Source organism: Heloderma suspectum, chromosome 3, assembly GCF_057233095.1.
Source record: "Heloderma suspectum isolate Gila_16-S chromosome 3, 16-S_ref, whole genome shotgun sequence".
Classification (NCBI taxonomy): domain Eukaryota; kingdom Metazoa; phylum Chordata; class Lepidosauria; order Squamata; family Helodermatidae; genus Heloderma; species Heloderma suspectum.
Genome location: NC_139460.1, coordinates 246,888,249 through 246,913,807, shown reverse-complemented (window position 1 = coordinate 246,913,807; position 25,559 = coordinate 246,888,249). Strand labels below are relative to the sequence as shown.

Here is a 25,559-nt window from a genome sequence, read left to right as displayed (position 1 = left end):
ACTTCTACAACCTCCTTGTAATTAATCTCTTTCAGCTTGCTAAATACTCTCCCTCCCTGCCCTTAGTATCAGGGTTGGGATCAAGATGGGATCTCAACTAAGGTATTCATTCACGAGCATGTGCAAATTGTTAAGAAAACTATGTACAATTGTACCATCTACTACAGGACAAATTATTCTTTCATCTTGTCAAAGATAGTTTTAAAAAGTGTTCATTCACAATTATCTGCTGAGAAAAAATTACAAGCAGAATTCTGCCTGGGAAAAAGTTCTTGTTTACCTTCTATACATATGTATTTCCTAGGTTTTCCCAGCAAAATAGATATTCGAATGACATGCAGGTTTAACTAGATGGTTTTATTTTTATGCTAAAGATGTCAGGCTCCCTTTCCCAACTGCCTTGTTCCCTGGCGAAAATGCTACTTCTCAGCCTTGGCAATTTCAGGCAGCTCCCAAGGTTGCCTGTACTCCCTCATTAATCACCCCACTGCCATGTGCTATCTTACCTGCAGATGTAATTTGTCTTGCAAGTATCTTGTAAATTCAGGCAGTTCGGTTTCTCCCTGTCCTCATATGAACACACAGGAACAATGGTCTGCCGTCTCCTCTCTGTACATGCAACGTCTCGGCAGGAGCAGAAGAGCATCCCGTAACTGTGCTTTGGGGGAACTTTGTCAAAAAACTGCCGTAGGGCCTTGTGACACTTCCGCTTATTGCAGACTTCATTCGAAACACTGCTGGTACAGGGGGTTATGTAAGCCGATCGCAATTTCTTGCAGGTGTCGTTTAGGTTACAGGCTTTCGCTGCATCCAAACAGTTGTTCCCCTTTGAAATGGCAGGGTCTGCTGTATACAAAAGGAAAACAAGAAGCAGGATTATTCCCGTTATTTCAACATTCATATTACTAAGATATCAAGGAGATAGACATTTGTCAACTCAAGAAACCCTTGGCATCAGAAACTGACCATGACAGCATAAAATAAAAGACGGGAGGTAGTCTTTGAGATGAATGGGCAAGTTCATAGCTGGGAATCCTCAAGCTACTAGAGGCTACTTCACAGACTGGCATAGGGTGTAGGTTATATATGCAGCTGCATGCAGAACAAAGCCTTGGGCTCATGTGCTGGTATGCAATGTGCTTCAAAGCAAACTACACAAATAAATCCCTACATGAGTGTACTCCTTTGTATGCTCCATCCAACACCCCTCCAAAAAGAGTAGTACAGACTCATTTTGATAGGCTATTCATCTATGCCCTGGTTCACATTAGGGCAGGGAGGTGGAGTCTCTGGCCCAGGGAGGTTCTGCATCTGACCCACACAGCCTCCTTGGGTTCCTCTGGGGGACAGGGCTGGGTCTTAGGGGTTCTATATGTAGAACAAATTGCATGTGAGCTCAAGGCTTGCTGCAGTCCCCCTCCCCCCGAGTATAACCTTACACCAATACGCCATTTCATTTGCTTCAGTTGTTTGTGGTGCCACTATGGGACTTTGAGGACTACAATCTCCAAACCATAGCAAAAAGCTATAATTGGCAAAAGATAGCTGTAACCTTGTACACAACTTCAACATCACTGCGGTTATAATTATATATTAAGCCCCAAGTTTATTTTGTCTACAACACAGTGTGCAGAAATGCATACTAAATCCAAGTATAATTTCCATGTAATTTACAGGGCATATAATTATGCAATATAGGCATAGTAGACACTAATTACTATGCGATTACAGAGTAATTACATGCCTATTTGTTTCTGGAAGGCAAATGTTATGCAGAATGCCGTAAAATAGGCTGCCTTCAATAAGCAGTTACCAAGAAACCACAGAATGGGTTCTGAATTGTCACATGTGAAAACAGAGCTATAGCCGGCTACATTCTAAGAGCGTTAGGGGCTCAGGGCCCACCAGTGTGGACTTCAGTTAAGAACAAGGGAGGGAGGTGAGGCAAGGTGAGGTGGGGCCTCGACTTGGTCTTGGTTTCTGATCACCTTGCCACTTTTCCTCAGCAACAGTGACAGCCAGGCCACTCCGAAGGCAAAGTTGGAGAGAAGAAGTAAAGTCAAGCTCTCTGTTGCTGCCCATCTTGCCTGTCTCTCATATCTAGCTGGAATAACCCAGAGCCAGGTTTTGCCTTGCCTTCTTTTTTCTTTGTAATATATATTTATTAAAGTTTTATAAGGGTTAGTTTTTTTTTAAATAGGCCTAATCGGGTATTTTTGCCTGAACCTGTGGAGGGAGGAGCAGGGCCATGCATGGTAGCCCCACTCCCAATGTCCCTATGTGCTGAGTGGGAAGGTCTCAAGGGGGATTCTTTGCCCATTTGCTGAACATGCTTAGAACCCTCCCTAAGACTGGGAACCTTGCAAAGGACTCAACATAGGAAGGAGGACTGGAGATGGCATGTGCAGGTAAGGTGGCCAGGCATAGGGATGTCAGAGAATTCCGCCACGGACTGAAATGGGATCGAATTCCCTTCAGTCCGTGCCATAGAATCCTCTGCAGAATGGCACCACGAGGTCCTACGGAGCCAGCAGTCATGCGGCTTCTTTTCCGTCGTCCGCAAAGAGTCGCGAAATGTTCGTAAATAAAAACGCAGTATAATTTGTAAATGGAAGGATAGTAATATTACGATAATAAATACGCAAGGTTTTTTTTAAAATGAATTGTGCTTACCGCCTTGTTTGTGGGTATTCTTTTTAAATTGAAATCCTCCTTCTCCGTTGGGGAGTTTATTTTCAGCCAAAACACTTCCTCTTCCTCCTAGGGGCTTCCCAAAACAAGGCTGTCCTAGGTGTGCCTGAGCAATGCACTCTTTGTTTAAAGCAACACTGTTTTAAAGAAAGAAAAAACCTTTTAAAATGACCATGCCAGTCCTGGAGCCCTGCACGATGTATTATTCTCCCTGCTAAGCTCCAGGACCGGCATGGTCATTTTAAAAGGTTTTTTCTTTCTTTAAAACAGCGTTGCTTTAAACAAATAGTTTCTCTCTCAGTCAGGCACACCTAAGGCAGCCTTCTTTTGGGAAGCCCCTACAAGGAAGAGGAAGTGTTTTGGCTGAAAGTAATTACTGCATGGCAGGGGAGGGGGAAAAATACGTAAAAATTTACGAAAAATAGCCATTCTTACAGAAGTTATACAGACTCATGGAGATGGCTGGGCACAGGAATTGCGTTTGTTGGTATGGATTTATCTACGTAATTCTTGGAGCGGAAAAAAAAGAGGAGAATTCCGAGGGCTTGTGAACGGCGGAACGGAGCGCTGGACGCAAACTGCAGAAGGCAAGAGGAACGGAAGGAGCGCAGTTAGCCAGGCACAACATCAGCCAGCTGTAGGGGCTCCAGCACCCAGAAAGGGCCCACCAGAGCTGATGTCTATTTTGGACCCACTCTTTGGCACACCATCTGGGACCCAGACTTACTGAGCAGCAGTGATGAGAAGTGGGGAACCAGCCATTTTAAATTACCCACAATGCCCTGGAGCAACATCAGCCACTCACCACAGATCATGGTGCTGCTGTCCACTGCCACCACTTTTACAGCTGCCTGTAAGGTCACTGGGGGGTACCCACCAGAGGTCATTTTGCTAGGGAGCCCTCTCACCCTACACTGCTTGTGAGGCTATTCATGACTTGGCAAGGAGAAGAACCAGGAACTGCAGTATCCAAACCCAATATGTGATCCACTGGAGCAGCAGTATTGTACTATGTCATTAGAGTATTAATAATGTCCTATATTATAATAATCCTATAATGGTATGTTTAAAGGTATACACACAAAATCCAAGTAAATAACTTCATTTATATCTGGAGATTTTTTAAAAAAAAACAACTCAGCATTTTGGGACTACATATTTTATTCTCACCCACATAAAACATACACAAGACTTTCCTCCTTTCTTCTGGTATAGTAACTAAAACACATGGATATAGTTTGGGTGGAATGACCTATGCACCAATATGATCCAAGTGGTCTGCAGTAGAGTCCTCAAGTCAGAAACAATGGAGACATAACCCAAGTCTTCTCCAAAATGGAGTCTGTGACTCCTTTGAAATGCAGTATACTATTTAAGTTAATAGAAAATTCTCAGTTTGCATGCTTATAGATGGAAAGGCCTGAATGAGAGAGAGAGAGAGAGAGAGAGAGAGAGAGAGAGAATCAGGAGGGTAGTCATGGAGAAGCACTGTGGATCTGAAAGAGAGAGAGACGAGACAAGTCTGTACTGCAAAAGAGCAGAGCATGCAGGTAACTGAGGTGTGCTTTTAATAGATTTCACAATATTATATATTTTATTACTGGTTTAGTAACTTTGTAACTGTTTATATGAATACATAAAAACCTAAGACCATACATGTGCAACGTGATCCTAGACATGTCTACTTGGATGTTGAGCCTCAGGCAGCAATCCTACACACCAGGGGTATCGAACCTCCAGCCCACCCTTGCCTGGTAGTAACTCCCACTGAGCTCAATGGGACGTACTTCTGAATAGACATGCCTAGGACTGCACTGTTAATTGCACTTCTTAACTGCATTTAGAACCTCAGCTAAATTCAGAAATGCAAAATTGTAGCAAAAATGTAGCAAAATTGCTACAACGAGAGAATCAACCCTACATTACTTTTTGCTCTGGCAAAATTAGTTCAGCCAAAAGATCTGCAATAATGTCCAGAAATCTAGGAAAGTCCCTGAAACTAAGCACTCAGTTTCTGACATGTACAACAACTGGATTTTCTTTTGAAGTTTCTAGCCCTTCTGGATGCAGCACTAAGCTTCAATCAGCGAAGGCAATGGATGCATTCACACAGATATCTATGCTATGTAGAACAAAAGGGTATATTGCAATGAGGGCTGAGACTTGCAGTCATGGAGCTAGGCTAGAGGGAGTAATTTGTAACTTATCTCTCTGGAGTCATGAAGGGAAAAAAGCCTATAGAGCTCTGAGGTTTTGGGATGATGGGCTAACACTGATTCTACTATTGCTGCAGCTAAATGCTACTTTTCACCCATTGGTCTTCAGTCTATAATGGTGCAATCGTAGGCATGTTTAGACAGAAAAAAAGTCTTACAGCTCCCAGCATGCTCCACTCAGCCATGATGGGAATTGTAGGACTTTTTTCTGTCTAAACATGCATAGGATTGCACCCTAAATGTGTTAAGCCAGGGCTGGGGAACAAAACAAACAGATTTTGCTGTTGCTTAAGCAGGAAGAGTACAACACATAGAGCAGGGCTGGGAAACTTTGTGGCACTCCAGATGTTTTTGGACTGCAACTTCCATAAGCCCCAGCCAGTCATTGGTCAGGGGCAATGGGAGTTGTACTCCAACAACAACTGGAGGGCCACAGGCTGCCCACCCCTGGTGTAAACAAACAGATTTTCATAGACTTAAAGTAAGAGTGCTCTTTGGCAGAGGCTCTTGTGTATGAGAAGCACAATGAATAAGCTGGCTTGAAACCTACAATCCATATGGAGAGAACGCCAATTCTCATGTCCATCACCGCCATTCCAAAGTAGCAAGTGCAGACAGCACAGGAACGATGGACCCCCAAAAGCAACTGTAGCAGCAAACACCTGGTTCGTTATTTCTTCTGACTGGAATTATCCGCCCTAGTGTTTGGTGATATTTAATAAGGATTAAATAAGGATGGCAAAATGATAACAGAGGACAAAGAAAAGGCAGAGGTGCTCAATTCCTACTTTGGCTCAGTCTTCTCCCAAAAGAGGGTCTATGACCCCCCTGGCAAAGGCGAAGTACAGGCTGAAGGGGCAGGATTGCAGCTTGAGATCGACAGGCATATGGTCAAGGAACACCTCATTACTTTGAATGAGTTCAAATCTCCAGGGCCAGATGAACTGCATCCTAGAGTAATAAAGGAACTGGCAGAAGAACTCTCAGAACCGCTGTCTATTCTCTTTGAGAAATCATGGAGGACCGGGGAAGTGCCAGATGACTGGAGGAGGGCTAACGTTGTCCCTATCTTCAAAAAGGGTAAAAAGGAGGAACCTGGGAACTACAGACCAGTCAGTCTGACATCAATCCCTGGGAAAATTCTGGAGCAGATCATAAAGCAATCCATCTGGAAGCACCTTGACAACAATGCCGTGATTACTCGAAGCCAACATGGATTTGTCAAAAACAAGTCCTGCCAGACAAATCTGATCTCATTTTTTGATCAAGTCACCTCCCTTGTAGACCGTGGGAATGCTGTAGACATCATATACCTCGACTTCAGCAAAGCTTTCGACAAAGTGCCCCATGATATCCTGATGAGCAAACTTGCTCGAAGTGGGCTAGATGAAACAACGATCATGTGGATCCACAGTTGGCTACAGAATCGGACTCAAAGAGTGCTTATCAATGGGACCTTCTCAAGCTGGGGAGAGGTAACGAGTGGGGTACCGCAGGGCTCAGTCCTGGGCCCAGTGCTCTTCAACATTTTTATTAATGACTTGGAGGAGGAGGTGCAGGGAATGCTGATCAAATTTGCAGATGACACAAAATTGGGAGGGATAGCTAATACTTTGGAAGACAGAAACAAAATTCAAAGTGATCTGGATAGACTGGAGTGCTGGGCAGAAAACAACAGAATGGCATTTAATAGGGACAAATGCCAAGTTCTGCACCTAGGAAAAAGAAACCAAATGCACAGTTACAAGATGGGGGATACGTGGCTCAACCACACTACGAGCGAGAAGGATCTTGGAATTGTCGTCGATCACAAGCTGAATATGAGCCAACAATGTGATGTGGCTGCAAAAAAGGCAAATGCTATTTTGGGCTGCATTAATAGAAGCATCGCTTCCAAATCCCGGGAAGTACTAGTTCCCCTCTACTCAGCACTGGTTAGGCCTCATCTGGAGTACTGTGTCCAGTTCTGGGCACCACACTTTAAGAAGGATGCAGACAAGCTGGAGAGGGTTCAAAGGAGGGCAACAAAGATGATCAGGGGACTGGAAACAAAGCCCTATGAAGAGAGACTGAAAGAACTGGGCATGTTTAGCCTTGAGAAGAGAAGACTGAGGGGAGATATGATAGCACTCTTCAAGTACTTGAAAGGTTGTCACAGAGAAGAAGGCCAGGATCTCTTCTTGATCATCCCAGAGTGCAGGACACGGAATAATGGGCTCAAGTTACAGGAAGCCAGATTCCGGCTGAACATCAGGAAAAACTTCCTGAGTGTCAGAGCAATACGGCAATGGAACCAATTACCTGGGGAGGTGGTGGGCTCTCCCACACTGGAGGCCTTTAAGACGAGGCTGGACAGCCATTTGTCAGGGATGCTCTGACTTGGATTCCTGCATTGAGCAGGGGGTTGGACTCGATGGCCTTGTAGGCCCCTTCCAACCCTACTATTCTATGATTCTATGATTCTATGATATTATCACTGGGAAGTACCCTAAGTCTCTCGTGCATTCTCCTCAGAAGGAAACTAAGTAGGTAACTAACTAACTGGGAAAGACCTCTCAAAGTTCTACCCATCTGGACAAGAGGGAGCACACACACATGTAATTTTAGCTTTTCTTTAGTGTTTAAATCAGGGCATCTTAATACATATTGTTATAGCGAAACCAAGGTTGTAAATGGTGCCTTGCAAAAAAATATCTCCTGCAAATACACATATTAGAGAATCAATGCTGCATGTATCGCAGTCCCTGTAGAGCATCTATGTTTTGTGACATGCAAATTTATGATTAACAGCAACTGGAATTGTACAAACTATGGAAGTATTTAATGTTCAGGGCTAGTTACACCCCTTAATTTTCAGAGCCGTTTGCAGATATAAGTCCCATTAACTTCAGTTTGGAACATGCCTACGGAATACTTTGAGGACCTTCCTGACAGTTATCAAGTGATTTATATCCTATTTTCTTCATAAATGAGATGAATTTTTCACTGAAGCAGATGTTCAGACTCGATGTTTATGAAAATCTATGCATCTTCCCTAGTTGCACCTGTTATTCTGACTCCAGATAAAACCTTTTGAGGATTCACAGATAAGGCTGTCAATTTGTTAAAGGAGTTAGCACATTTAAGACCAGTACAAAACTATTTTCTCTGGATCTGTGTGAACTTAATACGAATAACACAAGAATACTTTATCTTTGACAATATTGGTTCAACGCAGCAAAAGTTAAGCACTTTCAACTGGAAAGTTATGCTTGTGCTTAAATCTCTTCCCCTAAAAATCAGTGGTACTTCGAAGAACCTATCTTTTGTTGCATTGTGCCCCATGAAATCTAGGGCAGTGGTGAGCAGACTTCAGGTTTCTGGGATATACTTTGCTTTTTTTACTAGAACCCTGAGGTCCACCAACTGGAAACGAGTGGTTGGGGGGTGGGTGCAACACACTCTAAGGGCCCATCTACACCCATCTTTTACTCCAGTGCGGGTATGAGTTGAGGTCCCTCGGGACAGATAACACAGTCGCCATTTTGCAGCCATCCATGGTTTTCTCCCAGAAAATGCGGATTTCCAAGGATGTGCTTTGCTGCGATCTTTTTTGTTTGCTATGGGTTTCCCTGCGGTTGTGAGCTGTCTGTCCCTTCCCCAAACTAACTTCACATTTTGCAGCGGGCATGTTGTAGGCGTGCATAGTGCTTGTCTCATTCTGTGATGCCCCTTTACTCCCCTGTCCCTTTGCAGCTGCACAGTTACAGAGGCACAGAGAGGCGTTTTCATTTATTTAATCACACTTTCACACATTTTTGCAGCTTCGTATCTTCGCAATGGTTGCTTTTGGGCTCAGTGCCCAAGGGCCGGGGGGTCTTGGGGGAGGACCAACCTCTCACTGGCCACCATTTTGGATCAATGGCTAGGCATGTACCACTCACACTTGTGAGTGCAAACCATCATGGGACTCTCAGGCTGGGGAACTGACGAACAGATGGCATGGAAATGAAGGAGCACAAAACACCCACCTTTTATTAAAAAGGGACAGAAAGACACAACAGAGCCCCTCAAATTCAAAACAGCCATGGAAGTGTCGCACCCCCACGCTCACAGGACTGCACAGCTGTGCATTAAAGTCTAATGGCCAAAAAAAGGGCATGGCGGAGTCTATTAGGGAAGCGTGCAGTAATGCACTAGTATATACCACCAGACGCTAATTTGAAGCTGCAATGCTGCGCAGTTGCGACCGAGTAGAGGGTGAAAGTGGTGCCATGTAGATGGGGCCTAAGAAATAAAGAACAGGGTGCCTCTAAGAACATGCTCAGCCTAGTAAGTTTTTTTCAATATCAGAACTGATCTCACAGTCCTTTCACACACACAAAATCTACTCCTAGTTTCCTCCCAAGCTTTCTTCAACTCAGTAGCTTAATACAAAAGAAAGGCCTTTTTGTTGCTTCTCTTGTTAAAGAATTGAAAGCCAGAAACCCTTACAGATCTACTGCAAACCACCCAGAAGCCTTGAGTGAATGCTGATCTATCTTCTGCCCACCCCTGATTGATCTATCTATTTATAGAGAGAAATGGGTTTTTATTATTAAAACCATACTACTCAAAATTACACTTGCTTGCAAAAACAGAAAAATGCCACTCTTATTAAAATGCACTAATACAGATTATTATTCATATTTCCCTTATTTTTCATACATTAAGTTTACTGACACTAAAAATACTCTTATTGTTATAGTAATATTTAATGGAAATCTAAATCAATCATATTACAGGGGGTATCACCTCCTCCAACCACAGCCAAAACATTCTCCATTTGTTTGGGCGAAGTCTTCCCTTTTCGTATTTACGAAATGGTTTTAGTTTTGCCTGTAGAAACTTGATTGAACCCATAAATGTTAAGGTTATAATCCTAACTTAATGGGGAGTGAGCCCTGAACACAGTGGGAATTAGAGTGGCACTGTAAACTTCTGACTATCAAAGATACATCTTACACAGAGTTAAAATGGAGTAATGGGGCAAACTGTGGAAATCTGTATATGCTAAGATTTCTTTTAAGGCTACGTGTAGGATTTCCTGCATTTGCCATGTTTGTTGCATTCCCTGCTGGTAAATGAAATCTGTATTCTATAAACATAGATACTTGTTCCCCAGTCCCTTCATCTGACTTAAGTGCGTGAGGGGGGAACAGACCTACCACAACCAAGTATTCCATCCCATATGAGGCTTGGTTTGTTCTATGTTTGAGTGCTGGCCTCTACTCTGAGGCAGATTTCATAACCGCTCTGACTTGGACGCTATAGTTGCTACAGACCCAGTGGATGCAACTTTGGCCCCTGCTTGTCCAGTGTTCAACAACACTTTTCAATTTGTACAGCCTGAGGATGTGGACAGGATCCTTGGAGAGGTGAGGGCCACCATGTGTGTTCTAGATCCTTGCCCTTCCTGGCTCATAAAAGCAGCCAGAGGTGGATTGGCCGAGTGGGTAAGGGGAGTAGTTAATTCCTCCCTTAGGCAAGGCAGAATTCCAGCCTGCTTGAAGGAGGCGGTGGTGAGACCTTTGTTAAAAAAGCCCTCCCTGAACCCCATCATATTGGATAATTATCGGCCAGTCTCCAATATTCCATTTCTGGGCAAGATATTGGAGTGTGTGGTGGCCTCCCAACTCCGGAGATTCCTGGATGAGACAGGTTATCTAGATCCATTTCAATCTGGATTCAGACCCGGTTATGGGACAGAAACAGCTTTGGTCGCCTTGGTGGATGACCTACGCCGCGAACTAGATAGGGGGAGTGTGTCCCTGTTGGTTCTGCTGGACCTCTCAGTGGCTTTCGATACCATCGACCATGGTATCATTCTGGGCCGCCTCACTGGGATGGGACTTGGAGGCACTGTTCAAGCTTACAGTGGCTCCATTCCTTCTTGGAGGGACGGACCCAGAAGGTGGTGCTGGGGGACTCCTGTTCGACTCCCTGGCCATTGGCTTGTGGGGTCCCTCAGTGTTCTGTTTTGTCCCCATGCTATTTAACATATACATGAAACCACTGGGGGAGGTTGTCTGGAGTTTTGGGGTTCGGTGTCACCAGTATGCTGATGACACCCAACTCTACTTTTCCTTTCCATCTAATTCCAAGGAAGCTTTTGGGGTGCTGAACCGGTGTCTGTCGACAGTAATGGACTGGATGAGGGCAAACAAATTGAAGCTTAATCCAGACTGTTGTTCTGGTTGTCTTTTAATGTCTTAATGTTTTTACAGTTTAATGTTTTCATATTTTTACAGTTTCAATATTGATGATTTCATTATATTTTTAATTTTTGTGCAGTTGTATTTCTATTTCTATTTATAGGTTTTACTTGTAGCTGTTTTAATGTTGTAGGGATGCCTTGAGTCCCAGTATTGGAAAAAAGGCGGGATATAAATATAACAACAACAACAACAACTAGTTTTGACATCTCAACTTAAAGTTTTTCTAGTCATCAGCATATCCTGGGCTATGAGTGTACAAAATTTCAGCTTTCTAGCTAATATTAAATCATCTTAACCATTTTGAAATACACTTCATTGAGAGAGAGAGAGAGAGAGAGGTAAATGTTTCAGATTTTGCTTTTCCCTAGCAATTGTTATCTGGAGCTATGTGCAAACCAGTTTTCAGCTTTGGGTGTGTATGGAACTACTTAAACTGTTTGGGGACACACCACTTGTTTTCAAAGGTCAGATTTTCATGCTCACACCCATAGTAATATGGATGTCTTAGAACAGGTCAGTGTGAAATACTAATTTGGGTACACATTATGGGCAGTATCCTATACTGCCACTGCACCTCCACTAGTTCTGTTGTGCCAGAGGAATGGATCACTAGCACAACTACTAGTGGTTCCTGAAACAACCCCAGAAATGAGCAGCAGTGGTCATTCCCAGAATGGGACAGGTCAGTGAAGCTTTCTTCTGTGAGCTCTAGTGACCTAACCTGTTCCAGAAATTAGCTCTGCCACTTGTTTCCTGTTGTTTCAGAAACGTCTGGTCCCTGTTGCACCCATGGTCCCCTCACTTGAGGCAGAAATGTATAAATGTCTAGTTTTCAGATTTTTTCTTGCAAGGAGGATTTCTTAGACTATAAGGACACCAAATTTCATCTTTCTAGACTGTGTGGAAGTAACCAAACTATTTTGACACCCTAATTACTGAAGCAGTCTCAACTAACTTTACAGATAAAATCTCCATACTAAACTAATATGAATACTTCAGCAAGTCTCAGTGTCGCTTTAGTCAAGCTTTTATGAAAAAAGCCTCTCTTCTTCCCAACATCCTATATTCTATATTGTGCCTACACCGAAGGAAAAATGAACTGACAAATCCACCTTTTAAGCCACTGTATGAAGAATTATCTCTACTGTCTAGGCTAGAATGAAGGAAATTATGAAGACTTTGTTTCCCCTGCTATGTAGCCACAGGGCATGCTGCTTCTGTTTGTCGAAATGTACTGTAGTACTCCTTTTCCATTTCTCAGGAAGGAAATGCAAGGCTCTCACTGGAGAGTCAGTGTTGCAAAGCTGAGGTAGAAAAACTACACAAAAGCATAGAAGGCCTTGGGTAGCTGTCTCTTATGTTACCACATCAATGATCCACTAACCTAGAGGGATATCAGGATGCGAAAATGTCTCCCTACTGTGTAATTCTATACTAGAATTAGGAGTGTATTATGTATTAGAAGAACTTTCTATGCCATAAATCCATCCAGCAGAGAGATCTACTGTCACTCCATCCATGCAATCTATGAACTGGGTAGAATCAGAGAATGGTTATGTATTTTGGATGGTATACGATCAACACAGCAAGACTTCAACTGGATTTCATTAATTATTTCATTTAGAAAATGCAATGTGGCCACATGTTCTAGTGGTCTGTGATAGCAGTTAATAAAGCACATTCCTATCAGGTTAAAATGAGCATCTCCATTACCATACCCATGATGCAGTGTAGATAAGGATTTCACTGTAGGATGTACATCATCCAGATGTGTATGCACATCTGTATATACATATGTGTGTGGCCCCTGATCCAGTAAGGGAATCCATATGCAAGAGCAGGCTTTTGCATGCAGCATTCTCTTGCCAGAATGGGGTGTCCCAGCGAAGGTTGATTCAGTGCACACAAAATTCCAAAGACACAGTGAGGGACTGTTTACCAGCCTCTTGCCAATTTACAGAGTATCATTCAGTATTCCTTTTTATTACTGCAGAAGTCAATTCGCAACTTGTTTCCTCTTTCCTTCCAACTTGATTAATTACCATGTTAACATAACTACTGTTCTCTTCCTTATAAATGGCCTCTCTCTAAAGTGCTGCCCCTGCAAAATGAAACAGGAAAAAGCTTCCAGCTCCTTGCTTTAGTATTGCAGCCCTGCTTAATCTTGCTATTTTTCAAATTTATGGTCTTTTCCAATAAAGCTTGCATGAATATTATAGCAAATCAGATAATATAAAGGGGGTGGCTCTTGTAACTGATCCTTCCAGGTTGTTGGGGGTTGATTTTTGCTTTCTCTCACTGGCTCGGCAAATATTACATTTAAATGTACTTGTTGACATTTGAGAACTCAATTTGTTGATCATGTACACTGTTTCAAAGAGATTGCATTACTTACTGATTAATTTCTACTCCCTAGATGTTCCCCCACCCCATGTCAAAAACCACATTAAAGCATTAATTTGAAAGGAAGCCTCCCCTTGAGCAACATTTTAAGAGTATAATAACCAAGTGGTGAATTTACTCAAAGCTGCCATTCATTTCCATGAGAAGGCAGAAGACTGAAGGCAGAATGGTGTGAGCACTGCTGGGCACTGGGCTAAATCCTTGCTCATGTGTTTGTTTTTCAAAATGCACACTGGCCAAATAAAACAGAATTTATAAATGCCCTTCCTGTTATGGTATATATTTTAGAAAATGTAAATATAGACAAAGAGGGTTTCATGGCTGTAAACGTAGAATGAATAGAGGTGCAAAATCAGTCAAGCACATGAAACTGCCTTACACCAGCAGTACATCTAGCCCACTACTGTCTATTCCAGGGGTGGGAAGACTTCAGGCTTGATGGATCTTCTTTGTTTTTACTATTTTATTTATTAAATTTATATACCACCCAACTGGCAGATGCCCGATTTCCTCCAAGCTTAATTTAGCAGAGGTGCAGGTAGGAGGACGGGTTGTTGTCATCACTACTGTTAAACCATTGGGAATCAGAAACTCTTACTGATCTACTGCAAATCACTCTGAGATCTACCAGTAGATCCCGATCTACCTTCTGCCCACCAGTGGATTACTGCAAGCAGCAGTGGCTCTCCATTACACTGAGGTTTCTTCCCAGCTCTGACTCCTGAGATCCTTTAACTAAAGATGTCAAGACTGGACCTTAGAGTCTTCTGCAGGCACTGAGGTATGGACCTCCCCCTTGTACAGGAGGACAAGCTATGAATTAGTCATGAATGAATTTAGGATTATTTATTTAAATTTTTTATTTAAATGATTTTTAACACTACCTTTCAGGTCACATTGCGCTCACGAGGTAGTCAAACCAACATACAATGCTTTATAAAACCAAAGATTAAAACACACCACATCCCTTTAAAGAGGGCATATCAAAACATAGCAGTTAATTGTAAAAGGAGATCAAAATAAAAACATCTTAAAGGTCAACAATGACGGTTCCACACATATTTCCTGTGGGAGGGAGTTCCACAGATGTGGAGCCACGACCAAGAAGGCGCTGTTCCTGATTTCCATCAGTCTAACTTATCTTACCAACAGGCTAAAGAGCAGGGCCTCAGAAGCGGAAATTCAGGCAGGATGGAAATCAAAAGGAGGTTTCTGACTATCAGAAGTGTAAAATTCAAGAACAGTCTCCTGCACATTTCTTTTATATTGTAAGCCTGTGGGCAGGGACCATGCTGTTTTCTGGAATGTATGTAAGCCGCTTTGGGTTCCTTTTTTTGGCTGAAGGGTGGGATAAAAATTCTTTGAATGAATGAATGAATTTATAGGAGCCTGTTTTCAGGCATGATATTTTTCATCTCTTATTCTATTAGGTCTGTGGTACATTGTTGGTGAAAACAGAGACAGGATATTAGGTAGAAGGGATTTATTTAAAAATACTTATTAGCCATTGTTCAGCCAAAGTGGCTGACACAACCAACACAATAACAAAACACACATTTAAAAGAATCACAGTGAAAAAGCTCATAAGAGAGTAGAATAAAATAAAAGCATAAAATAACAACTACAGATCAGAACACCCCAAAGACTGGGCAAATAAAATGGGGTTCCCCTTTTTGTTGACAAAAAACAAAAAACAAAGCTGACACCAAGCAAATTGCCCTGGGAGAGAATTCCACCTGCAGGGTGCCATAGCTAAGAACATAAGAAGAGCCATGCCGGATCCAACCAAGGGTCCATCTAGTCCAGCATTCTGTTCACACAGTGCCCAACCACCTGTCGACTGGGAACCCACAAGCAGGGCATGAGCACAACAGCATCCTCCCACCCATGTTCACTAGCAACTGGTGTACATCGGCTCACGGCCTCTGGTACTGGATGTAGCACACAGCCATCAAGACTAGTAGCCAATGATAGCCCTATCCTCCAGGAATTTGTCTACCCCCCTTTTAAAGCCATCCAAATTGGTGGCCATCATTACATTCTGTGATAAAAGTGATAAAGTCCTGCCTCTGATTCTCACCCATCTTGCTTCAGAAGACGTAGCAACCAGATAAGAGACTCAACTGCCAGGCAGATTCATGAGGGAAAAGGTGGCACTTCAGTTAGCCTAATCCCAAACCATTTAGGGCAGGGGTGTTGAGCCTCTTTCACCCCCAGGGTCAGATTTCATTTCAGAGATCCCGGTGGCCACATTCCAGCGGTGAGCGGATCTGAAGGCAAAACAGGGCAGGGCCGAAGGCAAAGGGAGCAGGGCCAAAATACCAAAGAATACCAGCATATTCTAGTTGAAAGCTCTCACTGTCAGTAACTAAACCTTAGGAATGTCTGAAACCTTTTAGAATAGGGGAGAAACCATGGAAAAGACAGGAAGCCACTGAACAATCAGCGGCCAGGAAAAAGGAGCCAGGGTAAGGTAGCATGGCTGTCTGTCGAGAGAGCATGATTTGGCCTGCAGGCCTGAGCTTCTGCGCCCTGGGTTTAGGGCTTTATAGGTCAAAAGAGCACATTGAATTGTGCTCGGAAATGGAACAGAAGCCAATGTAGCATTTACAGTCCATTGCAGTTATATTCTGAGGAGAATCAAGGCAGATGCTTGACTTTGGGCCCAGATATAATGATCTGGCCATTTGGGATTGGGAGGGAGTTATACCCTCATGTGAAATCTACTAACTACCCAAGGAGATATCTTGTTTGTCTTACTTTTGGTTGTGCTCATTTTCCTTTCTAGTATGAGGCTGTGATTCTGATTACTTGAGATGATTTCATAGGGGCCCATGTAGGGAGAAGCCTGGGTTTTGTTGCCTTCTTGAGCCTTCCAGCTCTGTGATCATGTAAATCTCAGCTCTGTATTTGTCACATGCTCCTTACAGCCTTCATGGTTGTAGAAGAAAATAAAAAATGAGGGTTGAGGAATGGGTGTCCAACAACTATTTATTTATTTGTTACATTTATATCTCCAAGGAGCTCCAAGCAGCATACATGGTTCATCCACATAGTCTGTCCTCATACCAACCCTGTGAGGTAGCTTAACCTGAAAGTCTGGCCCAAGATCACCCTGTGAGTGGATTAGAACTCAGGTCTTCTCAGTCCAAGCTGAATAATCTTACTACTACACTGGCTCTCTGGCTAGCAGATAACATGTTCCTCTTGTTGCAAACTTGGACCACCCTATAGAATGCAATCTCCTTCCCATTCATCTCCTGACTACCAACATCTTCGAAGTCGCATATCTCTCTTCATATTGTTATTGTTATTTTTAACAAAAGCTACTCTGAATTCTAAATAAAATTCATACTTCTTTGCTACACATACACTATTCATGTAACCCTCTGGGGTTTTCCGGTCACATATTGGTAGGAACTGGCGCCGAATGATTGATCATAATCCTGCAACTCACAAGACCAGGGTAATAAGGAACACAGTCTCTGTGGTGTATTCAGCTCCTGGTTTTTGTAGTACATTTTGGCTTCGGTCCTGCAAGGCAGAAGGGTAGGGGATGCCACATTCCTGCACAATCTAGCAGATGGTGCAAAATGCTGGAAGTGATCTGTAGATCAATGGCTCACTCATCAGCAACATCTGTGCCCTGATTTGTTGTGATTGTTATAGTGTATTCTTCCCATGCTGAACTGGCAGCATTTGGACTTCTTTCTTGAAAAACTTGGCATGGGACAAGTGTTCCTGAATATTTGGGATGTATGTTACACCATTAAAAATGAAATGCCTGAGCATAATCAATGGTTTGCAAGTCATATGTCTATTTATATAAAGTGATTAATAGTGCTGTCTCAGCAAATGCAATCATTACATTTTTAATTAACCTTCTCAACCCTCTGCACCTTCTACTTTTGTTATACGTTAGCTCTTTGCAGTTGTTTGAATTTGATTAGGTTAAAACAATCAAATGAAAAATTATCCTTCCAATTTGTAAAATAACCCTTGCAACTTACAAATTAGAGGGTATTGTACATGTTTCTGAAGGAAGGGCTGTTATAAATCAGATCTAGGACATGGATTTTGAACTCTGTGGCTTTTTTCCCACCTAATTTTTGTTTTGGCAGCTTACTGTTAGTTAATGGCTCTGGCTACCAGGAAACTGGCTTTTCAAAATTTCTCTCTCAACCTAATTATAATTACACTGTATAAATCATACAATGATCAATGATACAAATCTTAGGTTCATTCATTATTTAACCTAGCATTTGAATCCACCCAGCAGGAGTACAGGAAATTCTAACGCCTTTCTCTTTATATACTAACAACAGCCTTATGGACGTTGTAGTGCCAAGTATGAAAATGCAGAGGGCCAAATGTGCCCTGAATCAGCACAGCGTAAATCAGAAATAACTCTGCAAAACACAAACATGACCCAGAACATTTCACTACCCACATTCACATGACGTTCTTAGCAAGTATTGTATTTTGATTCTGCTTTCATAATCTGAGATTACTTGGTGATACTCTGTAGTGCTAAAGCATTAGGGGAAGGGCCACGGCTCAGCAGTAGACAACAGGCTTTGCATACAAAAGGTCCCAGATTCAATCCCTGGCTGGAAAAGTCTCTGGCCTGAAACCCTGGGGAGGTGCTGCCAGTCTGTGCCAACAGCACTTAGCTAGATAGACCCAGGGTCTGACTCAGTATAAGGCAGCTTCCTATGTTCTAACTTGATTATTCCAAAAGAGGTTGTAGGAAAAGTCTAAGGAGCATATTAGTAGATTAAACATGTTACAGATTTTGATGCCATTGTTCAAGTAATCAAAAATGCACCCATTTGGAATACATTTTAGATAGATTTCTCAGATAGTAATCGAAACATGAAGCAGAGTACAGGAAAAGGCTCAAACACCTAAGAAAGAAAGTGCTTCAGTGCCCAGAGCTGGGGAAACAATAGCTGGCACTGGCAATGATACACTGGCACTAGGGGAAAAGGACCCACATAAGCTATGAAGACATTTCTGTACAGATAAGATGCTAGCTCAGGGAGTAGTTATGGGTGTGTCTGTGTGTGTGTGCATTCACATCAGGGGTTCATTGCACTTCCTTGAACTATCTGGATTGCTTTACTAAATTATGATTTGATTCATGCAGGCATCTTGAGCACCTTGTACACTCTTGTTCTTTGCCTGTGGCACACTAGGCTGGATGATGGAATAATCAGGATATACGTTATATAGAACTGGACATACTGTGTTTGAGGAAAAGCCTGCCGCAAGGGAGGGATCAGATGTGGAAAAGGACCATAGCTCAGTGGTGGAGCACATGCTTTGCTTGCATTCAGTTTCCAGCACCTGCGGGTATTGTCTGAAAACTTGGAGAGATGCTGCCGGGCAGTGTAGACAGTAGTGCGCTAGATGGCCGGACTTGGTATAAGGCAGTTTTCTATCTTCCCTCCTAGATTAATTTACAGTCCCGTTCAGTCCTACAATTTTGTGATCAAGTCAACCCCATCACCCAGGAAGATATCTAGAACGATGTCTTATCTGGTTGACAATATTAAAATTGACATTTGTGGCATAAGCCTGGACAGGGAGTAAAACTGAGCTACACTGATAATGTAATGTATTGGAGTAGGTAGTTGTAAGCATTGCTCCCTTCTCTAAAAGTGGCTGCCACAGAGAGTGCTTAGCAGAGTGTTAAGTCTTGGTTGCTCACAGTTCTCTGAGATTCTGGTAAGAATAACTATCCCTAGCCATCTTGGACCGTGACAGAACCCATCCCTCCTCTGAAACTGCTGCTCTGCTTCCTCCCTGACTTAACATACTATAGCGTTTACTTCAGCTACAGCCAAAGGATTTGCCAGGTTTGTGGAGTGGGGTGGGGAGAGGAAGCACAGTGTTGTCTCCAGATTTTGGGTAGGGGGGCTTGGGCAAAATGCCCTCCATGGGCCAACCTTCATGCCACTGTCACCACTGCCCAGAAGGAGAGGGGAAAGCAAATGGAGGCTGCTACACCTTCTCCTTGCTCTCATTCCTCTAGAGCACAGGTGAAGTAGCATCAACAGCAAGGAGGAGGAGCAGGAGATGAGCTTGGGGTGTTGGGGGAGCAGCAGTGAAGCCCCTGCCAGGATGTGGGCCTTGGCATGTGCCTGATGATGCTGACCCAACGCTGGCCCTGAGAACCACATTGCCTAACAGCCCCTGAGCATATTCTCCAAATGGCTCCTGAGAAGGAGGAGGACGAAGGTAGGTGGTAGGATGGTTATTGTGTTACTAGCAACCCCTGCATCTCCATGATGCCCCACATCTTACCTAGAAGCAGTGCCGGCATCAAAGGCAGACATGGTGAGGTACCTGTCCATACCCCAGGAGGGGCCCACTGACAAGAGCCCCTGGGACTTGCTCCTCCTTGTCACCATTGCAACCTGCTTGTTCACCTGCCTCTCGCTCTGGCTCAGACAACCAGGTGGTGTCTAGTTGTAGTGTCTGGAGGTGGGGAGAAGAAGGAACAGTTGATGCCCCTGCCTACTTGCTCACTGGCTCTCTGCCTGCCAAGCAAGCAATCGGCAGCAGTGATGAGAAAGAGGAGGAGGAACAACAGCAGCAGGTGACAACAGTGGTGAGAAGGGAGGCTCACTGAGGCAGGGGGCCCACTGAGTGTGTCTTACCCAAGGGCCCTTAAAAAACTGGAGCCAGCACTGCCTAGAAGGGTGGGTTGTGAGCAAATAATGTCCTCCCTTGATGCCTCTGCAGCGAGCGATGCACCTGTAGTCACTACAGGGGAACATCACTACAAGGTGTTATAAGATTTTAAAACGGTCTGCCCCAAACCACATTCATATAGATGGGGTAGATGCTGCACTTATGGCAACACCCACAGAGGTGGGGTGAAGTCTAACGTGATTGTACTTGTGAGGGTGAATGGGACAGAAATAGCATCAGGTACTTCACCGCTGTTGAAGGAACCATATCCTTCCTTTTTCTCCTGCTAACTGAAAGAAATGGGAGCACAGGGAAGGCAGGAGGAATGTTCCATTGTGTTTTCTGAAAAACAAGCTTAGACTGCTCCTGACTGTTCTATAATTGCACCAGTTTGCATTATTGCTAACGTATTATGCCTTAATAAAACACAGGAACAACAAAGACAACATGCACAAATGTAGGCATGGGAAAGCAAACAAAATTGTGCACACAAGTTTTATAACCCTACCCATTTTGCCTATGATATGAAGCCACAGCCATGTTAGATAACAGAAAAACTACAGCAGGCTTGGTCATACAAGAGGGTGATTTCCCCAGGGTTCCTTTGAGACTGGCTATTTTTCTATCTGTTACTCACAAGTAATGAATGTGATAAGGAAGTCTCCAAATCAAGCCTCACTTCAAGCACTGGGTTCACTAGATAGCCTTGGGAAAGCCACTCTCTCTCAGCTTCAGCCCTCTCCTCTGCATTATGGAGATATTAATACCAACCTGCCCTTACAGGTTTTGTGTAAGGATTACAGTGATATATGTGGAGCCCTTGGAACACTGCAAAATACTATAGAAATGCCAAAAGTTATTAGTATTATTTTGAGATTTTGTCAGTAATACTAAACACATCTGTGAGTTCTTGACTTTAGTGGCACACACTTTCATTTGGCCTGGTATAGACCTAACAGGAAACTATTGATCCCCACTGTTTCAATAAGGCATGGTGCACCTCAGGTTTGCATGCTTCCCCCCCCCCCCGCTTCCTCTTTTGCTCATGAAAGGAGATTTGGAGCTTCCATTCCCTGTGATACCCTAGCTCAAGGACCTGCAACCACAGTTTGATTCTGGCTTGTTCCCACTAACATAGTTCAAACAAATCACAGTTCCATTTGTTCAAATGTAAAAATCAGAATCTTCCAATCCTCTCCAAGCAATTGGAAAAGAGGAGGAGATGGGAGGAAGAATGTGCCAAGGTTCACCACAGCTCAGTCACATAAGCGTGAAATCATGTTTTACCATTATGTCAAAAACAGGCCTAATTTTGCTTTGCATTATCCACCATTTGATACAAAAGTAATCGGGCTCCTCAGCAAATAGTACCGGATCGCATTATTGAGACAGCAGCATCTCTCATTCCGCAATATTAAGGATTGTTTCTCAAAGGTTTTCATAGGGCACAGCCTCAATCCAGATAAATATGTGAAGAGGTCTATGCATACAGCAGCGCTGCTTATTTCTGTTCCTGAACAGCAGCTCCACCATATGTCAAGCTGCTTTCTAAGCCCACACAAGTTCATCCAGCAGTTTGGGATATGGCCTTGGTGAAAGGGCTGCTGTATGAGGATGTCAATAAAAAGCCTCACTATATGCAGGAAAGCTGCATACACACACACACACACACACAAAACAGGCTTCCTGGATTCGGGTTACTGTCTAGTGTAGCTTCACTTGCCTCTTTAGTATCTCATTAAAGCACATCTGTCCCTGAGGTCCCACATTAAATCAACAAAATTATGGACCAGAGTCTTCATTTCAATCAAGAGTCAATAAAATGGTTAGCTAGCTAGCTAGCTAGCTAGCTTATTTATTTATTTATTTATTGCATTGATATCCTGCCTTTTTTCCTCTTGCAAGGAACTCAAGGCAGCTTACATTATCCTCCTCTCCATTTTATCCTCACAGCAATGACCCTTTGAGGTAGGTTGGGCTGAGAGTCTGTGACTGGCCCAAAGTCACCCAGTGAGCTTCCATGGCTGAGTGGGGCCTAGAACCTGGATCTCCCGGCTCCCAGTCCAAAACATTCACCACTATACCACGCTGGTTCTCCATGGTAAAAGCTTATGAGAAGCAAAGGGAAAATCAGGGCACTTTTATAGACAGCTGAGTACCCACCATTATTTTTACCCCTTCATTCACATTTGATATGTAAATGTCCACCCTTAAATCTCATTCAAGAAAATAAAAGGAAAGATTCTGAGTCACCTCAGTGAAACTTCAGTGCTAATTCAACAAAGGGCTTAAACAGATTCTCAAGATATTGCATCATATTGGATCAAGATATACCCACTTTCCCCAAACTGAAGCCCTACAGATGTGTTGGACTACAGTTCCCATCAGCCCCAGCCAACATAGGCAATGGTAAGGGATTATGGGAGTTGTAGTCCAAAACAGTTGAAAGATGCTGGGTTTGGGAAAGCTGGTCTACCCTATAAACCCTCCATTCCTCATTCTTTTGGGGTAAAATAGTGAGGGGCTCAATATCATTGGTGCTGATCATTTAGAACAGCCTTCTCCAAGCTGGGCTCCTCCAGATGTTTGGACTTCAACTCCCATCATTCCTGACCACTGCCGATGCTGGCTAGGGCTGATGGGAGTACTGGCTATATGGGCTGGGCCTGACCAGCATCATAGGCCAATACATCTGGAGGACCCAGTTTGGGGATAGTGATTTAGAAACTGACCTTCTTTGCCATGAAAGTCAGAATACCCTTAATTAAGGGTTACAACACAGTAGTAATACGAAGTGCATTATTTTAAAATATGGGCACAGGTAGATGTAAAGCTGATATCTTTTTTTCTTTTCTTTTTTTAAGGTGGCCACAATTCTATGATTTTTGCCATCTGGTTCATGTACCATTGAAATCTTTTAAAACAGAGCATGGCTAAGAAGTGGCACATTCAACAACAAGACCACTGAAGACATTCTAGCGGCAGAGGGCAGATTATCGTTACCACAGTGCAATTTTCCAAGTTAGACTTTGTGCTGGAGTAATACTTCATTCCGATACAAATTAACAGCAGTGGTCATTTTCATTTGTTGCACTCTTGCCTAAACCCTACAGCAGCCTTTCCCAAGCTGGCACCCGCAGATGTGTTGGACTGCAACTCCCACAATTCCCAGCGAGCATGACCAAAGGCTCTTCTGCCTGGGAATTATGGGGGTTACAGTCCAATACATCCGGAGGGTGCTAGGTTGGGAAAGGCTGCCCTACAGCAACAGAGGTATTCTCCTTTCACATTGTGGGATTTGTTCGGTACCGATTCAAGAACCCTAGCTGCTGAATGGTGAGTATTGCAATGCTGTCTTTAAACGTGTATGCTTTGTTCATGGGTCAGATGAAGTATCAAAGTATGTTCACTTTGTGTGAACCAGTGACACTGCAGCAGAACATGTCATAGAAGACAGGATGATTTCCAAACCTCATCTTTTAACAGTTGGGAAAAGGTAAACAGCGATGACCACGTCTGCTACAACAGCAGGCATGCACTTGCTATCCCTCCTCTCCATTCATTCATCATTTCAGAGGCATTTTAAGAAGCAGTATTAATACGATGGAAGAGTGGCATGTCACTGACCTAGGCTATGAGGAAGAGAAAAGGGAAAAGATACTTCTCTCTTCATGTCCTACTAAGCTTTCTTCCTGTTACTCTTAGCAGTAAGATTAATAGCACATGAGGTGTATGTTTTCCTATTAATAGCACACTTTTGACAGTAAAAAGTCATCATTAAAATGATGTTTTTCAAATGCATCATGTCATGGTCTCCATGCTTTGCCCTTTTGAAAATCTACTGTCTTTTAATTTGTTTGCCTAGAAATGCAATAGCTGACAGGGTTTTGGAGATGTACATTGTTTGCATTTGCAGCTAGGAAGGAGAGAGTGCAAAAGTACATTTCCACAGGGGAGTCCTATTACACCACTCTTTGTGTTGCTCAAAAAAGATTCCCTTCTTTCCATTTGGACACGGTAATGCTAAAGTGGAAATATAGGAAGTATTTCTAGAAACAGGTAAAAAACCTGAAGGTTGTGCATGCTATTCCGCCCCTCCCCATCACTCCGGTCTCTAGTGTAAGGTGGTGAAGCTCTCCACCGCATACTGAAGACCTCTGTTGGGACTGGATGTGCAGCTGACCCTATGGAAATCCAATACCAATGCAATCCATTTGTACAAAGGCTCTCAAAGACCTGGCATGATGAAGAATACTATTAAATGCGGCAGAGACTTTAAACAATATGAATAATGATCACCTACTCAGGCAAAACACTGTGGAGAGGAAAGGTATCCAGAGTAGATTAGTGGGTCAGTAAATATATAGAGCGTAGACGTCTCACATATTTGACATTTGAAGAACAAAGCTATCCATCAAAGTCCTGGGCACAGATCGATCAAACAGAATACTGCTCCTGAAAACCTAATAGTATGATAGTAATAATGTAGCCATAAAGCCTCTAGTCTATAATTGACTGCTTCCACTTCAAGCTAGCATGTCTAAAACAGTGACTAATGTTCACCTAAAGATTTCACTTACATTGGATGACAATCAGCTACACCTCACACTATTCTCAGCAGATTGCTTGTATAAGATAATGGACTATGGATGGAAGACAGAGGGAGGAAAATCTTTTTAAACATGGCACTGCATAGAGAGCACAGTAGAAAACTCCTAAAACATATTGGTTATTTTAAAAAAGGAAACAGGAGGCATGTTGTCTAGCTGCAAATGAAAAGCCAGAGAGTTTTCACCCAATGAATAGCCTAAGTATGCTTGTGTCACATTAACAGTTATGTGAAAAGCTTAGAAGGGAAGCTAAAAAGATAGAAACAGTCAATATGAAGTTTGGTAAGAACAAACATACAGTATGTCAATAACAAAAATGAATTGGAGTTCAAAAACATTGATAAAGAGAAGTGATGCTTGTCTATACAACACAACCATTACTGCCCTTATTAGTCGGTGTACAGATGTGCAGTGTCCAAACTGGGCTGAGGGAAAGGGAAGAAGAAGATTCCTGGATACCAGAGGGATGTGCAAGTTGTCACTAAGTGGGACAAAACTGAACAAAAAGCAATTCTGACCACTCTTCAAAATCCTATGGAGTCTGAGGGCTGTGCATGAGGCCAATAAACGTTGTCAGCAAAAACCCGGACGGAAGTGTGAGCCCACATGCAATCAGGAGCTCTCCCAGACCTTGTTGCTTTCAAGGGCCAAACTACACATTATGCTAATTGCACAGTGTGTAGCTGAGCCCAATAGTTTTATTT

At 43.0% G+C, this 25,559-nt stretch overlaps 1 protein-coding gene across 12 annotated transcripts in view; it reads right to left on the bottom strand.

Annotated features, from left to right (window-relative positions):
• The window catches only part of GFRA1 (GDNF family receptor alpha 1), a 267,696-nt gene that overhangs the window by 109,282 nt on the left and 132,855 nt on the right, over positions 1 to 25,559 (bottom strand). For 8 of the 12 annotated variants that reach the window (XM_084846124.1, XM_084846129.1, XM_084846121.1 and 5 more), the window contains exon 5: positions 507 to 846. In XM_084846124.1, the coding sequence (XP_084702250.1) occupies positions 507 to 846 (340 nt within the window). The remainder of the gene's footprint in view (positions 1 to 506; positions 847 to 25,559) is intronic. The other 4 variants (XM_084846133.1, XM_084846132.1, XM_084846130.1 and 1 more) reach the window with 1 other exon arrangement.